General features: G+C 37.3%; 1 protein-coding gene across 4 annotated transcripts in view; it reads right to left on the bottom strand.

The window, feature by feature from the left end:
* CKAP5 (cytoskeleton associated protein 5) overlaps positions 1–16,244 on the bottom strand; it is a 54,139-nt gene that overhangs the window by 32,202 nt on the left and 5,693 nt on the right. For all 4 annotated transcript variants that reach the window (XM_058807926.1, XM_058807923.1, XM_058807924.1 and 1 more), the window contains exons 2-12: positions 11,226–11,317; positions 10,508–10,701; positions 9,154–9,360; positions 6,545–6,716; positions 5,493–5,625; positions 5,106–5,209; positions 4,621–4,734; positions 4,333–4,437; positions 1,714–1,803; positions 1,447–1,611; positions 535–663 (exon numbers count right to left, since the gene is read on the bottom strand). In XM_058807926.1, the coding sequence (XP_058663909.1) occupies positions 535–663; positions 1,447–1,611; positions 1,714–1,803; positions 4,333–4,437; positions 4,621–4,734; positions 5,106–5,209; positions 5,493–5,625; positions 6,545–6,716; positions 9,154–9,360; positions 10,508–10,701; positions 11,226–11,282 (1,470 nt within the window). In that variant the 5' untranslated portion in view covers positions 11,283–11,317. The remainder of the gene's footprint in view (positions 1–534; positions 664–1,446; positions 1,612–1,713; positions 1,804–4,332; positions 4,438–4,620; positions 4,735–5,105; positions 5,210–5,492; positions 5,626–6,544; positions 6,717–9,153; positions 9,361–10,507; positions 10,702–11,225; positions 11,318–16,244) is intronic.

The raw sequence follows: 16,244 nt of genomic DNA, 5'->3' as shown, positions 1-16,244 counted from the left end.
CAAAATAATTCTCCTAGTCCAAAATGAAGTGCATTTATATACTAAGAAAACATTGACATCCCAGGGATACTCATAGATGCTCAAAGACTAAGCCTGAGCACCTCAAATTATAAAGTCTTCATTCAGTGAACATACCTGCCAGCTTATGCAAAAGTATAACAACTTTGTTGTTGGGAAGTAAGTCTTTAATACCAAATCCTATCTAGTAATACAAAATTAGACCATATGGTTGTAACCTAAAAGCTTGTTTCAGACAATGAAGTGTTAAAAAAACCCCTCCACATTACCACCAACCAAAACCACAACTAAATCTCACATCCCACCTCACAGATAGTACAGCCAGATACTTTATGTAAGAATCAAGAGATTTTCAGATTCCCTGCAACATCAGTAATACTTAAGTAAAAAATACATATCCAAAAATCTGTGCTGAAATTAACTAGGCTAAAGCATCATTGTTCACCTTCTCTAGCCTAAGATGCATCTTAAATGCATAAATGGAGCCTTTTTTACAACATTTTTAACAATACTCACTCGATCAAGCTTTAGTTTGTCCACATCTGCTAGAAATGGATTCACAGCTTTCTCTCCAGCTACTTTCAAGGCAGTGCCTAATGCTTCAAACCCAGCATCTCTTACTTCAGGTGCAGAATCATTGATATGCTACAGAGAAAGACAATTTATGTCGTGACTTGTGGCTCATGTCTGAACATATTCTATACAAATCCCCTCCCCTTATTTAGAATCTAAATATACTACAGAGCAATCCTTGACATTCCACTGCAGAAAGAAAAAGGTTGTTTTACACTTCTGTTTTCCTATGTATTGACCAAGTTTACTTTTTCTCAGATACAGCCATTTTCTCATCTTTGTTTTTTTCCCCTCAAGAAGAGGTTGAACATTCATGCTTTAAACATCATGAAAGTTCATAAAGAGCTTAAAGTTCTGTAATCTTGTCATAATCTCAATTTTTAAAGCCAGGGATATTGCCTATATCAAGGAAAGGAGTGTTTGCAATAAGAAAAAAGTTTATATCATTATAATTTACATTGATAATTGCTCTAGTGCCACTGCTGTGTATAACTCAATGATGGCTGTTCTTTTATTCATAGGAAACAACAGCATTCCAACAAAAACTTAGAGATGTGTGCAAAATGCAAGTGACAGTGTCTGGGATAATAGTTGTAAATCACTGCCCAAATCTACTACAAACATAGTGAGTCTACAGCTTCAAAAAAGCAAAGATAAAGGAAACCAAATTGTTCCCCTGAATGACAGTCACCTTCAAGTTGGACATCAGCCAAAACTGACTCTGAGGGCTACATAGCATACAAGAACTCTTTGGTGTCTGGGCTACTTTCAGGTCTTTCTCCCCAGACAATCCAAGGCTTCACAACAACAGTGATCAAGTCAATGCCAGAGAAGTATCAATTCCTTCTGCTTTACCTTGAGAAGTGCAGCACAGAAAGGTTTTAACAGGCTTTTTGGCAGAGTAGAAGGTGTGCAGTGTCGGAAGCTTCTTGCAATGAAAAGGGATGTTTGTTGCTTAATTGTTGGGTTTTTGTTGTCCATGACTGCCAAAATATCTTCACTTATGTTCTGCAATGTGGTCTACAGTGTTGAATAAAAAAGTCATTATTTCAGTAAAGAGAAAAGCAAATCAAAGTTCAAGACCAATTCTCAGACAGTAGGGAAATTTTCACTCTTACTTACTGTAAGAAAGATTGCATCAATGGCCTCCTGCAGCGCCTGCACTACCTGGGGCTTCTTCTCTTTGAATTTCTCCAGGATTGTTGGAACAACCTATGGAAAAGGGAACAAAAATGTCAGATCCCTCTCCACTAATATAACTGGAAAGCCTGATAGTATACCCCATGCTACTTTGCAGAGAAGCCAGTAATTCAAACCTCTCCACTGTACCCCTCCAGAAGTACACAACAGCAGTCTGAACTAGTTTACTCTTGTAGTTTTCCAACATTAAACTCATCCCAGTCACTCTATTAACAAATATAGATTTTTAAACAATTTCAAAACAAAAGGCAGACCTACAAGTTCAAAGTTCACATAATTGCATATTATGGAATTGTACTGGAATACAGAGCAATAGAATGGAAATGAATGATTTCACAACATAAAGGGTGCTGTGCTGTTGCATTCTAAGAATCCAAGAAGGAATTTAACCTGGCCCCTCTTTCCCAGCTTTCTGACAGCACTAAGTATGGTTCATTAAGGAAGCCCTCATCTGATCTGCAGCTGAGAAGATCAAGATTCTAAAGCAACTGGAATCCTCTCTGCAGCAATATTTTTCAGATCTACCACCTTGAAAAAATCACATCTGACAGTAAACTATGTCATACTGAAATTTGACAGCAATTCCTACCTAGTCTAGGTGCTCAGACAGTCACTGCTAAAAAAACCAAAGAAATAAAATATTCAAGGGGGGAAAAAAAGTAAAAATAACTACACTGCAGATATGAACAGGTCTATAGGGGCTCTGTAAGAGTAAGGACTTCTGTCACTGAGCCAGAAACATGCTGATCTTAACTGTGGAAAGCAGGCTGTTTTCAAGACTTTCATAAACATAACAGTTCATATTTTGGAAGCAGTCAGATACTTTACAGAAAGTTATATGCTCTTTATAACAAAAAATAGATTTGCTTTCTACTCTGAAGCTCACTATAGGATCCCAACCACTTGTGACATACTGTGACCTAGGCTCAGGTGGTATCTTGGGCTGCAACCTCCAAATTTCCAGTTCACAGCCTTCAACACTCAAAAACCTGCAGATAACACACATGGCACCACAAAGACCATCATACATGCTACTGCAGGCACTAGATATCCCTGGCCCCCACAGAGAACAAAGTCATAAGGAGGAGATATTTAAAATCATTAAGCCTCTGTTTTAGAAAATACTGACAGGCAAAATGAGCATTTTTTAACATGGAAGTTAGAAATCATAGCCCATGTGAGAGGGAAAGAAGAAAAATTAGTCCAGGGGTACAAATGCAGTCAGAGGTGAAGGTGGCATACATGTATTCAATTACAGTGAGGAGATTGTATGCATGATTTCACTTCTCCTGTTGGAACACAGACTGCAGACTAGCATTGCAGTCCTATATTTAAGTAACAGATTTTATAATTATACAATTCTAGCAACAATTCTGTTTTTTAACACTTCAATGCCCACTCTCAGGAGAAGTCTATATCTTCCTCACAAGTAAATAAATCCAGCAAACAAATCAAGTGAACTGCTAAAATGAGTACTGAGATTATGCAACTCAGAGCTGCCACTACTGAAAAAGTCATTTCTTCTCAATGACATTTCCTTGGCAACTATAGAGCTACACCCTTGTTTTAGAAGCTTGGCTTTTTCAACACTGAGTCTGTAGCTGTAAGGGTTAACCTTTAGAAATCAACTATAAAACAGATGCCAGAATGATTTTTGTAACTACAGACAGCTTTCAGAATGAAAGTGACTGTCCAAACTGTTGTTCAGAGTTCAAGAGACCTGAATGTTTCTGGAGAACTGAGATTCATCAACTTCCCAATTCAGAGACGACACAACCAGCAGCCAGGCACATCAGTTCTCTTACTCTGTTACTCTTGCATATCACACAAAAAAACTGACTGAGCAGCTTAAAGAACACAGTGATGCAGGCTTGAGAAACAAGTGAGAACTGCAACTTATTAACTTTGCTCCCACATACTGGTTAAGCTTCCCTGTATTCCCTGATATTAGCTACTGGTAAGAGAAGAGCACCATAGGAGTGAACAAACAGCACTTAACTGGAGCACCAGAACATTTTGGTACCAAAAATCTCACAATTTTTTGCTATTTAAGGCAGAAAAAAACCCCACAAAACCCAGGCAACAAGGAAACAGAACACCCACCACCTACCTTCCCCCAACATTCAAAAACTTAACCAACATAAAGCATACAACATGGAGGTGCTAAGAAGAACTCCGATTTAGAAACTGTTTTTTCCACTGTGGCCTACAAATGCATTCCTGTAGAGGTATCTCTAGGACAAGGCAATGTAAATAAAGTTCATTTAATGGCAGAACAATTCAATTTTCCTAGTACAGAAGATTTATATTGCAACAGAAAGTTTCATGTTGCTGAATATGAATGAAAAAGGTCCTTTCAAACTTAAGATACAAAGATCTAGGCAAGTATTTCAATACTTACTCTTTTAAGGGGTTGGTAAGCATTCATAATTGTACAAAGAATACCTTTGATAAATACCAAGGCTTGACAGGGAAAAAGGAAAGGGAAAAAAGGTGTCCAGCATGAATAAAATCAGGAAAAAAGTACATACTCTTACTTACATGGCCTGCATACTGTCCAAATTTCTTCCTGAGGCCTGTAGCTAGTCCAGCAAGGCATTTGGCAGCCAAAGCAACTAACATAACATTTGTATCCTTTCCAACAACCTGAAGAGAAAACCAGTTTGAGAGAAATGGAAGAATTTCTGACAATAATCAGTGGGGCACAGATTGGGTTATTTCCACAACTGTTTTACTTGTGAGTACTATATCGACTGTAACTTTTAAACTATCATGTAAAGAAATTATAGAAAATTAAATTATATGTGCACTCTGAGTTTTATTTACTACCTTTTTGAGAGCTTTCACCAAGTCTGCATAGTCTCCTGATTCCAGCTTGGGATTTTTCACTAGCAGTTCAACAGCCTCTAGTGCCTCTTTCCTTTCTTGCCATTTTTTTGCTTCCTGTAAAGCAAATAATTTACATTAATCTATAAATAGAAACAGCGCTAGAGAAGCATACTCGCTACAGGCCTTAGATTAAAAACCTTTATTCCATCCTGAGAAAACCAAGGTCTCCCTGCAGTTCAGCATCAGTAACTGCAGTGAAATATGAAATACTGTCCTTCCCCAGAACATACCTCAGCCACCTAAAATTACAGCTTTCTTGCTGCTAAGTCCAACTTTGAAACTTATTTATGATAGCCCGCATGTTATTAACACCAGTTTGTTATTATCCCCGTGGCACTAATGCACACAGTGCAGAATTGCCCATAAGTTTTAAGACTCATCAGCTATACAAAGAATTAACAGGTAGTATTTAAGTTTATGCTTACTATTTTCTCATAGAAGTCCTTGGGAAGCTTGGAGAGAATTTCTACAGCTTCAAGCAACTCATATGCATCTACTTGTGGTACTGCCTCTTCCTCATCATCATCTCCTGCGACCAGGAAAGAGAAATATATGAACAGAGTGACACAAAATATCTATATATTTAGAGCACCACCTAAGGCTCATTGCTTAGAAAGTGCTATCAGCAGTGGTGAATTTGCTATTTCAAAAGACAGATACTCTTTCATATAAAGTTTCTGCCTCAGACACATTTTCTTCTTATGTAGTGAACTCCACATTTTGCACCAGCTTGAGTAAAAGCTTCTTTAGAATTTAATGCATTCCTTCACCAACTATATACTACATACTTGCCAATAGCTTAAATAGTTTACCTCCATCTGCATCTCCTCCAAGTCCCTGCTGTTGCTCAAATTTTGCTTTCAGCTCCTGTTGGGAACGCAGGAACCTGGTCTGCTTAGGAGCAGCTGATGACACTTTGATCCATTCTTCTTCCAGCTCTTTTAGCTGCCAAAAGGGAAAGGAATCATCACATCAGAGACATTATGGACATACCCCAAGACAAGCAAGCCATTACAGTTTTCCCATTTCAAAGCCAAGACAGCACTACACTTCACTACTATCTTTTTTCTGCCACTAAAGGAGTGACTTCACATTCACTGTTCAGAAGTCTGTGGATAAACTTAGTCAAAGAAGAAAACATTACTGAAAAGCATTTACATAAGAACAAATAGTAGAACAGTCAGAATGGTGTGGCCCCTCTGCAGACTTTGAAATAAAAAGGGCTAAGCATTAAGGAAGCTTTCCTTTACAGCCATGCTATTATTATACAGTAAAACTAAGATGAAACAAACATGCTGAGCTACATTTGATGAAACAGTTTGGTTTTTTTTAACCAGGCCCTTTTAAAGCAAGCTACTCCTTTTCACCTGAACATAATTAACTCAAGTGGGTAGGAGGAAAGGACATGCATAATTTGTAAAGTTTAAAAATGATGAAATATTCTACCATAATTCAATGCCACTTCCTGAACAGAAACAGTCACATCCTGAGCATCATCAGAATAAGTATGAAGGGATGCACAGAGAAAAAAACTTCAGAAAAAAGAAAACTGAGAATAACAATTTTTGACTTGAAGATGTTCAGTGCAAGGGTCTTTTGTAAAGGCAACCATTCTGCTACATTCTACTGCTCAATTGTTACCCTCAGTTCCAATATGAAGCTGCACCCCACAACTTCATGTATGTTCAGAGTAACCAAACTCTGTTATGATTTCCTTACAAATGACTAGGAGTGACCAATATTTTGGGTAAAGTTAAATGCAGCTAAAAAATACATTCCAATTTTGGCTTTAAGAACGCCCAACATCACAGAATCAGGGAGGATGAGCATCAAATTTTTGGATACAGAAATACTTCCTGCCTACCTGAACAGAATTTATGTTCTGCAATGGAGGTCTCAAAGCATCCCTTATCCAACGGTAAATTTCCACAGCAAGGAGCTTGGCTTCGTCTCGAACAGCCTTTTCCCGAGATTCAAAAAGCTTTGGCAATACTTTGATGATTGGCTTCAGTGAGATTATCTTTGAACCAAATTCACTGACAGTGAAACACACAGAATAGCATCAGTGTCCGTGAACAGGGAACAATTCACAAATAACTCATTTTTCAAAAAACAGTTTATGAAAGTATTCCAGTGCATGTTTAGCGATTTTGTCATTTACTCAAACCATTATGCTAGATGTTATTTTGAGATGCTGCCATAAAATTTAAAGAATATATGCCCTATCAAAATTAACCTCCACACCCAGCTTGGAATTACAAAATCAGGCCTCTCAAATTACTTCAAAGTACTTAATCCAATCCAGTGTTTAAATCAGCTCCCTTGCCAAGGGGGGAAAAAAGACAAAAGAGAAGCAAGAAAGAAGTTGTCCTTAGACCAAAATTTGTATGACCTACTTTGCTTTTTTTAAAAATCAGAATAGAATCTCCTTTGTCTATCCTTGGAAACAAGCTGCAGTAAAAGCATTAGTCACTTTCCCACTTGTTGGACCAGATAATTATAGTGAGCTTGGGTCATCTTCACAGAAAACATATGTGCTGAAATATGTGCCACTGAAGGAACACATAAAACAAGTTTCCTCAGCCAACCACCCTTCCTTGACAGAAGATTCTATGTGCTGCTGCACTTAATACACAAAACTTCCTATTTCAATCACTGATGAATGAGAAGAACACAAGAACTTTCTTTTCAAACACATTGCAAAGTTAACTGCTGTAGTTACTAAGGTATCATATATAAATCACCTCAAAAGCATTTTTTTTTTTGATTCAGAAAGATTTCTTCCTAATTTTGAATTAACCTTTTTACCAATCACACTTTTTCTTATGGTTCTCTCCAATTCAAGTTCCACATAAAAAAGTTAGCAAAAAAGGCTGCTCAAGGACTAAAATCTACATGTCTCACTTTCTAGAAATTCTGGTGCACATCATTTTATTTCCACATCAATTTTAAAAAACACTCAGTGTAAAAACCTTCAAAACAGGTCTTGAAAGTAACACAATTTAAATATATGAACCAATGAGTTGCCCAATAATTCAATTTTTCTATCATGACTTAAAAAGAGAGCATATTTGGAGAAATGCTTATGCAAACCTATTTGTATCCAATTCATGTAATCTAATTAATACAACAAGAAAGAATAGAAACCATAGCACAAGACAGAAAACACCAGAAATTAAACTAGTAATGCATTCAAGCTACCCACCTAGGTACAACACAAAAAAATTTTGTTATCAATGCAGAAAGTCTACCAAAGCATAAGAAAAATTTAAGTAGCAACACAGCTCAGAAGCAGAAGATGGAGTTTAAGCCTACAGGGCTGCATAAGCGTATTTGATCTCAACATCACAAAGATAATAAAATACTGCAAGAAAGAAAAAAAAATATGTGGCACATTTTACAGAAGTAGTTAGTTGAAAGATACTGAGGAAGGTTATGCAGGTTTCTAACTACACTGCACTGTTAAAAGGACATTTAACTAGATAAGCAAATTAAAATACCTAAAACATTCTTAAATATAGGACAGCAGTTTCACTTAGCAGAAGCATAGGTAATGTGTTAAGCCCAAGCTTTATTTTGATATTACTGAATCCTGAAAAAATCAGTTGAACAAGGATCATCTCTATGTATGCCTCAGTAAGTTCTCTAAAAGACATATAACATAAGGCACTCTCCACATATGTCATACAGTTTGCACATGAGCTACTTTACTCAGAAAGAAGTGTTCTGTCCATTAATTACAAAATTTTCTGTTTTCTTTAAAAAAAACCCTAATGGTCAGTAAATTATATATACACCAAGTACAAGAATTTCATAAAACCCCAGTATTTTTCACTCAATGGCAGCAAACATACTTCATGTGGAACCAAAAAGTAATCTAATACTGAAGCCTACTACATCGTTCTAAATTTTATTTGATATTTAGGAAGCACTAGCAGCTCTCCTTTTCAATAAAGGAATTATTATATGGACAATAGAAGCTTACTGTGCAATGAGCTTGGTTTTTTTTTTCCTTTTCTTCTAAAAATACACACTGTGTACCCAATTAAACATGCTCACATCAGTGAGGAAAACAGTGGTTTAAAATAAACTAAAACAAAAAAACGAAACTATGTTTTAGTTTTCACATCAGTGAGTTTATTACAGATATTCAGAAGTGAAGCTTCACAGTCTGGTACAAGACACAGGAATCTTGCCCTTCTCTCAGAGGCTGGGAAAATGGAAGTTTGGTAAACAGTTACCAAGAATGAAAGAGATCCAGATGAGTCTAGTACAACATAGACAACCCTCACATCTAACAAACCCCATGATGTTGTCAACTGCTGCTGTCAAAAAATACCAATTCAGGAAAGATGCATTCTACTCAACAGGAACAAGGGCCTGATAAAGACAGCAATAAAATTAGACTCCACATATTGCTGGAGTGAGGAAAAAGAAGAAAATCACAAAATACACCATGAACTAAAAGCTTACCTTAGTGCTTTCCTCAGTGTCTCTATACATGCTACTATGATTTTTGGGTTTTTGTTGTCCAGACCCTTTAATAATTCTTCTTGTACTGCCTCTCCTTTCTCAATTTCTATATACATTAGACATATATCTTCACCCAGCTCTTTTGCTCTAGCCTTTGGCTGATTGAACACTTTATTTACAACTCCTGATGCTACTTCTCCTGTTGTCCTGAAAGATGAGAGGGTATTAGTTTTGGAACATTTATGTGACTTAAGTGTTCTACATCATTACCACAGGAAAAACACACACAGCACCAAATCCATATTAAGACCCAACAAGCCTTCACATAAAAGGGACTACATCCTAAGATAACCTTGAAGGAAATAACCCTTTTTAAGGGATGGATTCATCATCTAGTTTTATAGAAGAACACAAATCACAGTTAATATGATTCTAATATCAGACTACACCAGTGAATAGTAGACATTCACAAGAGTGCATTAACAGTCTCTAGATGAGGTTCACAAATAAATGCCATGTCCTGGAATTATATATGTTGCAATATGTTAAGTGTGTCAGTACATAATCCCAGCACAGTATTTCACACATACTTCCAAGTTTCACATAAACTAAATCACTGACACCACTTTTAAATCAAGGAGTGTGCAAGGATTTTAGAGTTTTTTAATTAATAAACACAAAAGTTCTTTGTGTTTATTGTGTTTTTTTAATAAACACAAAAGTTCTTTGTGTTTATTTGTTCTTACTTAAGACCTTTATTCATTTCATCAGGTCACAAAGTCAGTGGACCAAAGTGGACTAACTGGCCTGTTACATGCTTTTATTTCACCCTCAGGAGTATAGTCTACTTCATGGGCTACACAACATGCAAGTACTAAAACACATCCAGTGAAGAAATTGGCAGGTATGAAGATTCATATTGGTTATGCTGGATGCAATGTCACATAAACATAACCATATTTTATTTCATGTATGAATTACACAAAAAAGGCTTCATCCTGTATAGGTAAGACTCTTTCAATAAAACAAGAACAGAGATCCCAGTTCATAGCACTTACACCACCACATGAGAGATTCAATTTTTTCACTATTTCAGAAATTTTTACTAGTGCCTTCAGTAGTTTTTAGAATGCTGCAAGCAAGCTGTGATAAGTTAATATGCACATGGAGGTCATCCACAAGGAAGGCCTGCCATGCAGCAAGTTCTCTAGATTGGAAAGCAAGTTCTGCTCTTAACAGTACAGATCAGAATTGATAGTGGTCACTGCATAATTTACATGCAGCTGCAGCCTTTCTCAGAGAGGCACATTAAACTGGCCTAAAAGCCTAAGAGCAGCAAGAAAAGGCTACTTACTTCCCAGCTACATGAGCATTTTCAACATAAGCAAGCGCTGCTTCCAGTCCTTTCAGCTGAGCCACTGCATTGGAGTCGGTCACAAATTTCTTTATCAATCCAAGATACTTGGACCATTCAGGACTCTTTTCATCATCTATCTTCTGGAAGAGCTTAAGGGCTTCTTCATAACCATTTAATCTGGCTTTCCATAGCTGGAACCAGAAATTGGACATTTAAATCTTGTGCTATTACAACCTTAACAATCTCACAAAGCTCTTCAATCACATTTGAAAGTATGCTCAGCAAGCTGGCACCTGCAGATTTCTCTTCAGTGTCTATATGAATGACATGCAACAGGACAAAATATTTATTTTTCTCCTGCCAAGAATGATCTGGACAGAGAGATGCCAGTCTTCTCCCCTGCTCTTCATAAGTTCTAGCAAACACCAGTGAGGAGGTGGGAGCCCACAGTTTCAGCTACAGATGAGTAATTTCTCCACGTGAATGAGTACACTTGTCTGTCAGCACACAAGCTTACGCCATACAACGCTACTAAAATCTGCTTAATAGAGGTTATTCAGCCTCTAGGTTGGATAGAGCTGATGCAGTTTCAGATCTGTTAATACTCACACCATGCAGCTGTCAAGATTATCCAATTACAAGTATTTATATACAGAAACACTACAAAATCATCATGAGCAGAGATATGCAGCAAGCCAAACCCATGATCACCTACCTTATGTTCACATTTCTGATCAATGGGCAATTTCATCCACTCACTGTCGTCCCCCATTGTAAATCAGGTTCTCTCTATAACTACAATAATTTCTGTGGAGATAAGGACAAGTTAGAAAACAGAAAAATAAATATTGGGTGAATACATACTTATACCTAAAAATACAAAAGCATAATACCAAACCAACCAACAAAAAAGACCAAAAAAAAAAAAAAAAAAACCAAAAAACAAAACAAAACAAAAAAACCCCCCAAAAAACAAAAAAACCCAAACAAACCCAAAAAACTCCCAAAAACAGCCCATACCAAAGTAAAACCACAACACACACAAAAATTTCCAAAACAACAACAAAATTCCAAAGCAATACAACTCCCCAGTTCTGTAGCAAATCTTATTGCTAATATGCAATCCGAGATTGTAATTATATTTAGATGCATACTTTGAAGACCAGACCACTATTTTTTTAGCTCTAGAAAATTATCAGAAGCCATTAAAGATTAGAAAGCAGTGCAATTTGTAGTATTTCTCACACTAGAAGTCTCAATAGGTAAAACTTTTAGTAAGCTGAAAAGGCGTGTGGAATATAACCTCACCTAAGCTTGAGGAGGAATGTACTACAGCTAAGGCACTAAACCAAAATGAGTTCCCATCAACACTAAAAACTGGCTCTTACTGACACGTGCTTTTAGCAACAGGTGCCATGAATCAGTGTCAAAAAATAATCAGATGCAAGTGTAAGGACAGTCATTTTAACAACTTTATAAACAGCACAACTGAAATGAAGAGTTATCAAGAAGAACAAAACCCATTTTTGCCCTAAGGTAGCCAGCGTCAGCAACTGTCAACAACAGATCAATTTCTTGCCACGTGGAGGGTTTAAATCCTTAGTCATTCAAGTTGTAGTGGTTTTCCCCTTCTTCCTTTCCTTTAGACTAAAACAAGAACACTGACTATAAGGGTATGACAGATGAGATCTTAGGCTCAATGCCCATCTCAGACTTACTGTACAACTAATCTGACTGCTCAGAAAATAATGAGACAACCAGTCTGATGCAGAGAGGTCAGCAAAATGAAAATAGCAGCAGCAGTAGAAAGGGCTCCCAGTGTTATTTATAAGCACAAAATCAAACCAGAGAGGGAGTAACACATTTCAACACACCAGTGTGAATGCACAGACCAAGCCAAGAACTCTATAACCCCGCCATACACAACAATTTACCACTACAGGCATAAAGTACACAACACTAGCAGAATGCTTCTAACAGAAATTCAGCCTTTGGCCCACAAAATATTTCACCTAATTCACTCAGAGGTTGTCTGTAGAAAATTAATCCCTTGAATTAGGGGCATATTTTCAGTCATATAAATTAAATAAGTAAGTACTTCAAAGCCTTCTGTCAGCAACACAACACTAACACATACAGCTAACGTGACAGCAAAACTAGGCTAGCAACAGCATACAGTAAAAACAGTCTTTTTAATTCCTTCCTGGATAAGTTAGAAGATACTTAAGTAACAATCCAACCTCCCAATAATTAAAAAACAAAAACCATAAGAAACACAAAAAATTCCAAAACCCCTACCTGTCACCAATACACACAGCCCCACAGCAAATTACACTAAGATTACCTTAAATATTTACAAGTTCCTATGGATGTTAATACTGTTCTCACTGTAATTGCATAAACTATTAATTTGTCCAATGGCAGTAAAACAAGAGTCAATGTCAGAACACAAGCTGACTACATACATAAACAAGTGCATCCCAGCGTTATTAGGGTGTTTCCTTCTCATTCCCTTTCTCATCAAAACAAACAACAATATGGATATTTTTTCTTGACATCAGCACAGTGGTAACAAGTGAGCTTCTAAAGAAGCACACTTTTTTTGGGGGGAGGGCCAAAGAACTGTAAGCCACTGAGAATGAAAGGATCTGCTCAGTATGTAAGAAGCGAAGTACTCAGATGTGAGCCTACCTAAAACCCATTCCACTGAACTGTTAATTCTCTTCCGCTATCTCTTTTAATGCTCAACTTACTCAAAAACAAAACAAAACAAACAAAAAACTAGTCACAGCATTCCTCCATGTCAGGAATTAACAAAAAAAGGTACTCTAAATTAAATTTACAATGAGAACAGAACTCATTCTATTCTCATTTACAATGAGAATAGAACTCAAAGGCCATGCCAATCCCAAACAGTCATACAAGGTCAAAGGCGCAAGTGAGTTACTGCATCCAAACCCCATCAGCCTTTTGCAACGCATCTGCTTAAATAAACTCCTGCTTGTGTTCTCTTATCCCTCCTTCAGCCTACTGAGAGAGTTCAAAATGAAACAGAAATCAACAAACTCCTGATTCAAACTCAATGCATTTTACCTATTTAAAAAGCCAACCAAAAAAACCCACCAAAACCCAGAAATCAATTATGCACACCAAAACAACACAAAAAGCACCACCCCACACCCAAAATAAGATGCTCATGGCAAATACAGAAGTGGAGGGTAAAACATATCTAACTCTATAAAGGCAATGACTTCTCTCCAAAAGCAAGAAACAAGACTGAATTCACATGAAAAGCTTTCCAAACAGCCCACCTAGCAATGGATGCAGGCATGCCCTAGAGCAAACAGTTTCCAGCAGTAAAATTCCCCATTCCTTGAGTTAGCTCTGCAGCCAAGTGCCATCAGCAAAGACAGCTTTGCCAGTATAAACTGAGCTGGCATTAGGAGTATCTTCATTTGAATGCACTAATATAGAAATAATGGAGTACTTCCTCAGTGTGGATGCAGACAACATAAATAGACGCAGTGGTCTCTTCCCAAAGTCACATACACCCTTGTGAACAACAAGCAGAATGAACTTTAGAGAAAATTAGGTAGCTCTGATTCTTAATCAGAAACTTGGAACTAATTTAAGCTATTGCCTCTTTATACTTTTTTGTTGAAGAACACATAAGGAACCAATACAAAGATAAGAGTTATTCTGAAGAAAAATGGGAAAAAAGCATGAACACACATGCCAGCAACAGAAACACCAGGATAAAATTTTGGCACCTGTACTAGACATCTACACTGTTTTTTTAGAAAACTGACAAAAGCATGAACTTACTACCTCAACAATATAAAGAAACATTATTTCTCTCCAGAGATCTGTTCTGCCAAGGAAAGAAGTCTAACTGTAGGGCAGTCCTCAATCAGAACCTCAATTCAGTTCAAACCCTAAAGTCAATACCAACTCTATTTAAAAGGCTTGTCCATTACCAGACTGATTTACAATTATTTTTATCCTTACACATTGTCCTGAGTTCAATATATGATGCTTTTATCCCCAATCATCTCGTTCTGTTTTAAGCTGAATAATAAGTTTTGCACCTTTAAGACGTGTTCCAGAGAGTGAAGGGAGGGAGAGAAGAAGCACACAGTTTGTTTTCAGACACTGCACTCAGTCCTCCGCATTCCTGCTCCTGACTGTGTTGTCTGCAGATAGACAGACAGCAGAACAGAGCTTCTTTTTGTTTTTAGTTAGTTTAGCTAGCTGAAGCAAAGAAGTTCCCTGGACTGTAGTTTTTTTCCTTTTTCTTTGGACCTCTTGAAACCTGCTCTGGACTGAACAGCCAGGGGAGCGCTGGCAGCTGCACCTGTGGTCCACGGGCCAGGCCTGGCCTGCGACATTTCCAGCACCGGAGGGACTGATCAGAGACTGAATGAACTCAGCTGCAACCCAAGGACAGAGTGTTCTCAGTTTGTCATCTCTTTTAGAACAGCAAGGAGTTTTATTGTTTAATATTGTTTATGTTTTATTGTTTAATAAATGTTTTTTTCCACTTTTCTCCAAAGCAGCAGTTTCTCCTGGACCGGTTCAGGGGAGGGGCCAATTGAATCTGTTTTACTACAAGAGCCCCCTTAGGGGTTCTCTCCCAGACTTGCTCTAAACCAAAACACACATATACAACAGTTCACTGCCACAAAGTACAGCCTCTTGCTTGTACAGTAGTGATACACTACAGCATCTAGCAATTCCCTTCCCACATCACAATGTACTTAACTTGGGGGAAATCACACACTATAAAAGAGGCATAGGGAAGGGAGTTGAATGACCATGAAACAGTGTTTCACCTATTTTTTTTTTCAGTCTGGTCAACAGAGCTCCCCCACTATTTTTACAATCGATACTTCAATTACAAAATGGGTTAAGTTACTTTCTGCACTGAATCTGCCATCCAAAAATAGCGATAAAATTATACCCCCCAGTAAATTTACAAATCCCTTTAGAACAGACAATTTCTCAGAAAGTATTCCACAGTCACAGAGGGAAAGCTCCTTCTTAAACATCCAGTCTTTCTAGCTTCATCACTGCTCACGTCTGTCCTAATGCCAAGATTTTGTACTGTCTGCATCTTGCATTTAACAGAATAAAAGATTATTGTTTCTCTTTTCAATTAAGTCACTGGGTTCTGTGTGATCATAGAGTATCCTGCACTTGACAAAAAGGTTTTTCTTAAAAGCTTCTTTGCAAGGACATGCAAACCTCAAGTCATTACTTCTCAACAACCAAATAGCAAGTGGCCTCATTATATGATAACACAGCTAAATTCCCTTATTACTAGTGAATTTGCAGCAATGAAGTGGTTGACCTACATAGATTTTTTTTTTTTTTTTTTACTGCCACAACTTGGAACAAACAGAATTAAGTATTTCAGAAAAAACATTCATTTTGGTAAAATCCAGAAAACAAGCCCTCTTAAGCAACTGAACTGCCAAAGTAGGTTTTGTGAGAGACACTTGTCATAAAAGTGGTCAATGCAACATTTCCAAAAGCAAGTCACCCAAGAAATCAGGAGTGGAGATGAATAACAAATCTTTCCTGACAGTTCTTGGCAGGGCAGCTTTATATTACAGAACAGTGAGAAAATGAAGACCATCAAGGAAAGAAGAGGATCTTTTGAAGGGAGACCATGCAAAATGCAGCAAGAGTGGAAAGCATTTACAAGGCAGCACAAATGCAAGAATTTCAAAAA

This window comes from Ammospiza caudacuta, chromosome 6 (genome assembly GCF_027887145.1).
Source record: "Ammospiza caudacuta isolate bAmmCau1 chromosome 6, bAmmCau1.pri, whole genome shotgun sequence".
NCBI classification, from domain to species: Eukaryota; Metazoa; Chordata; class Aves; order Passeriformes; family Passerellidae; genus Ammospiza; species Ammospiza caudacuta.
This window is presented reverse-complemented; position numbering and strand designations above follow the sequence as displayed.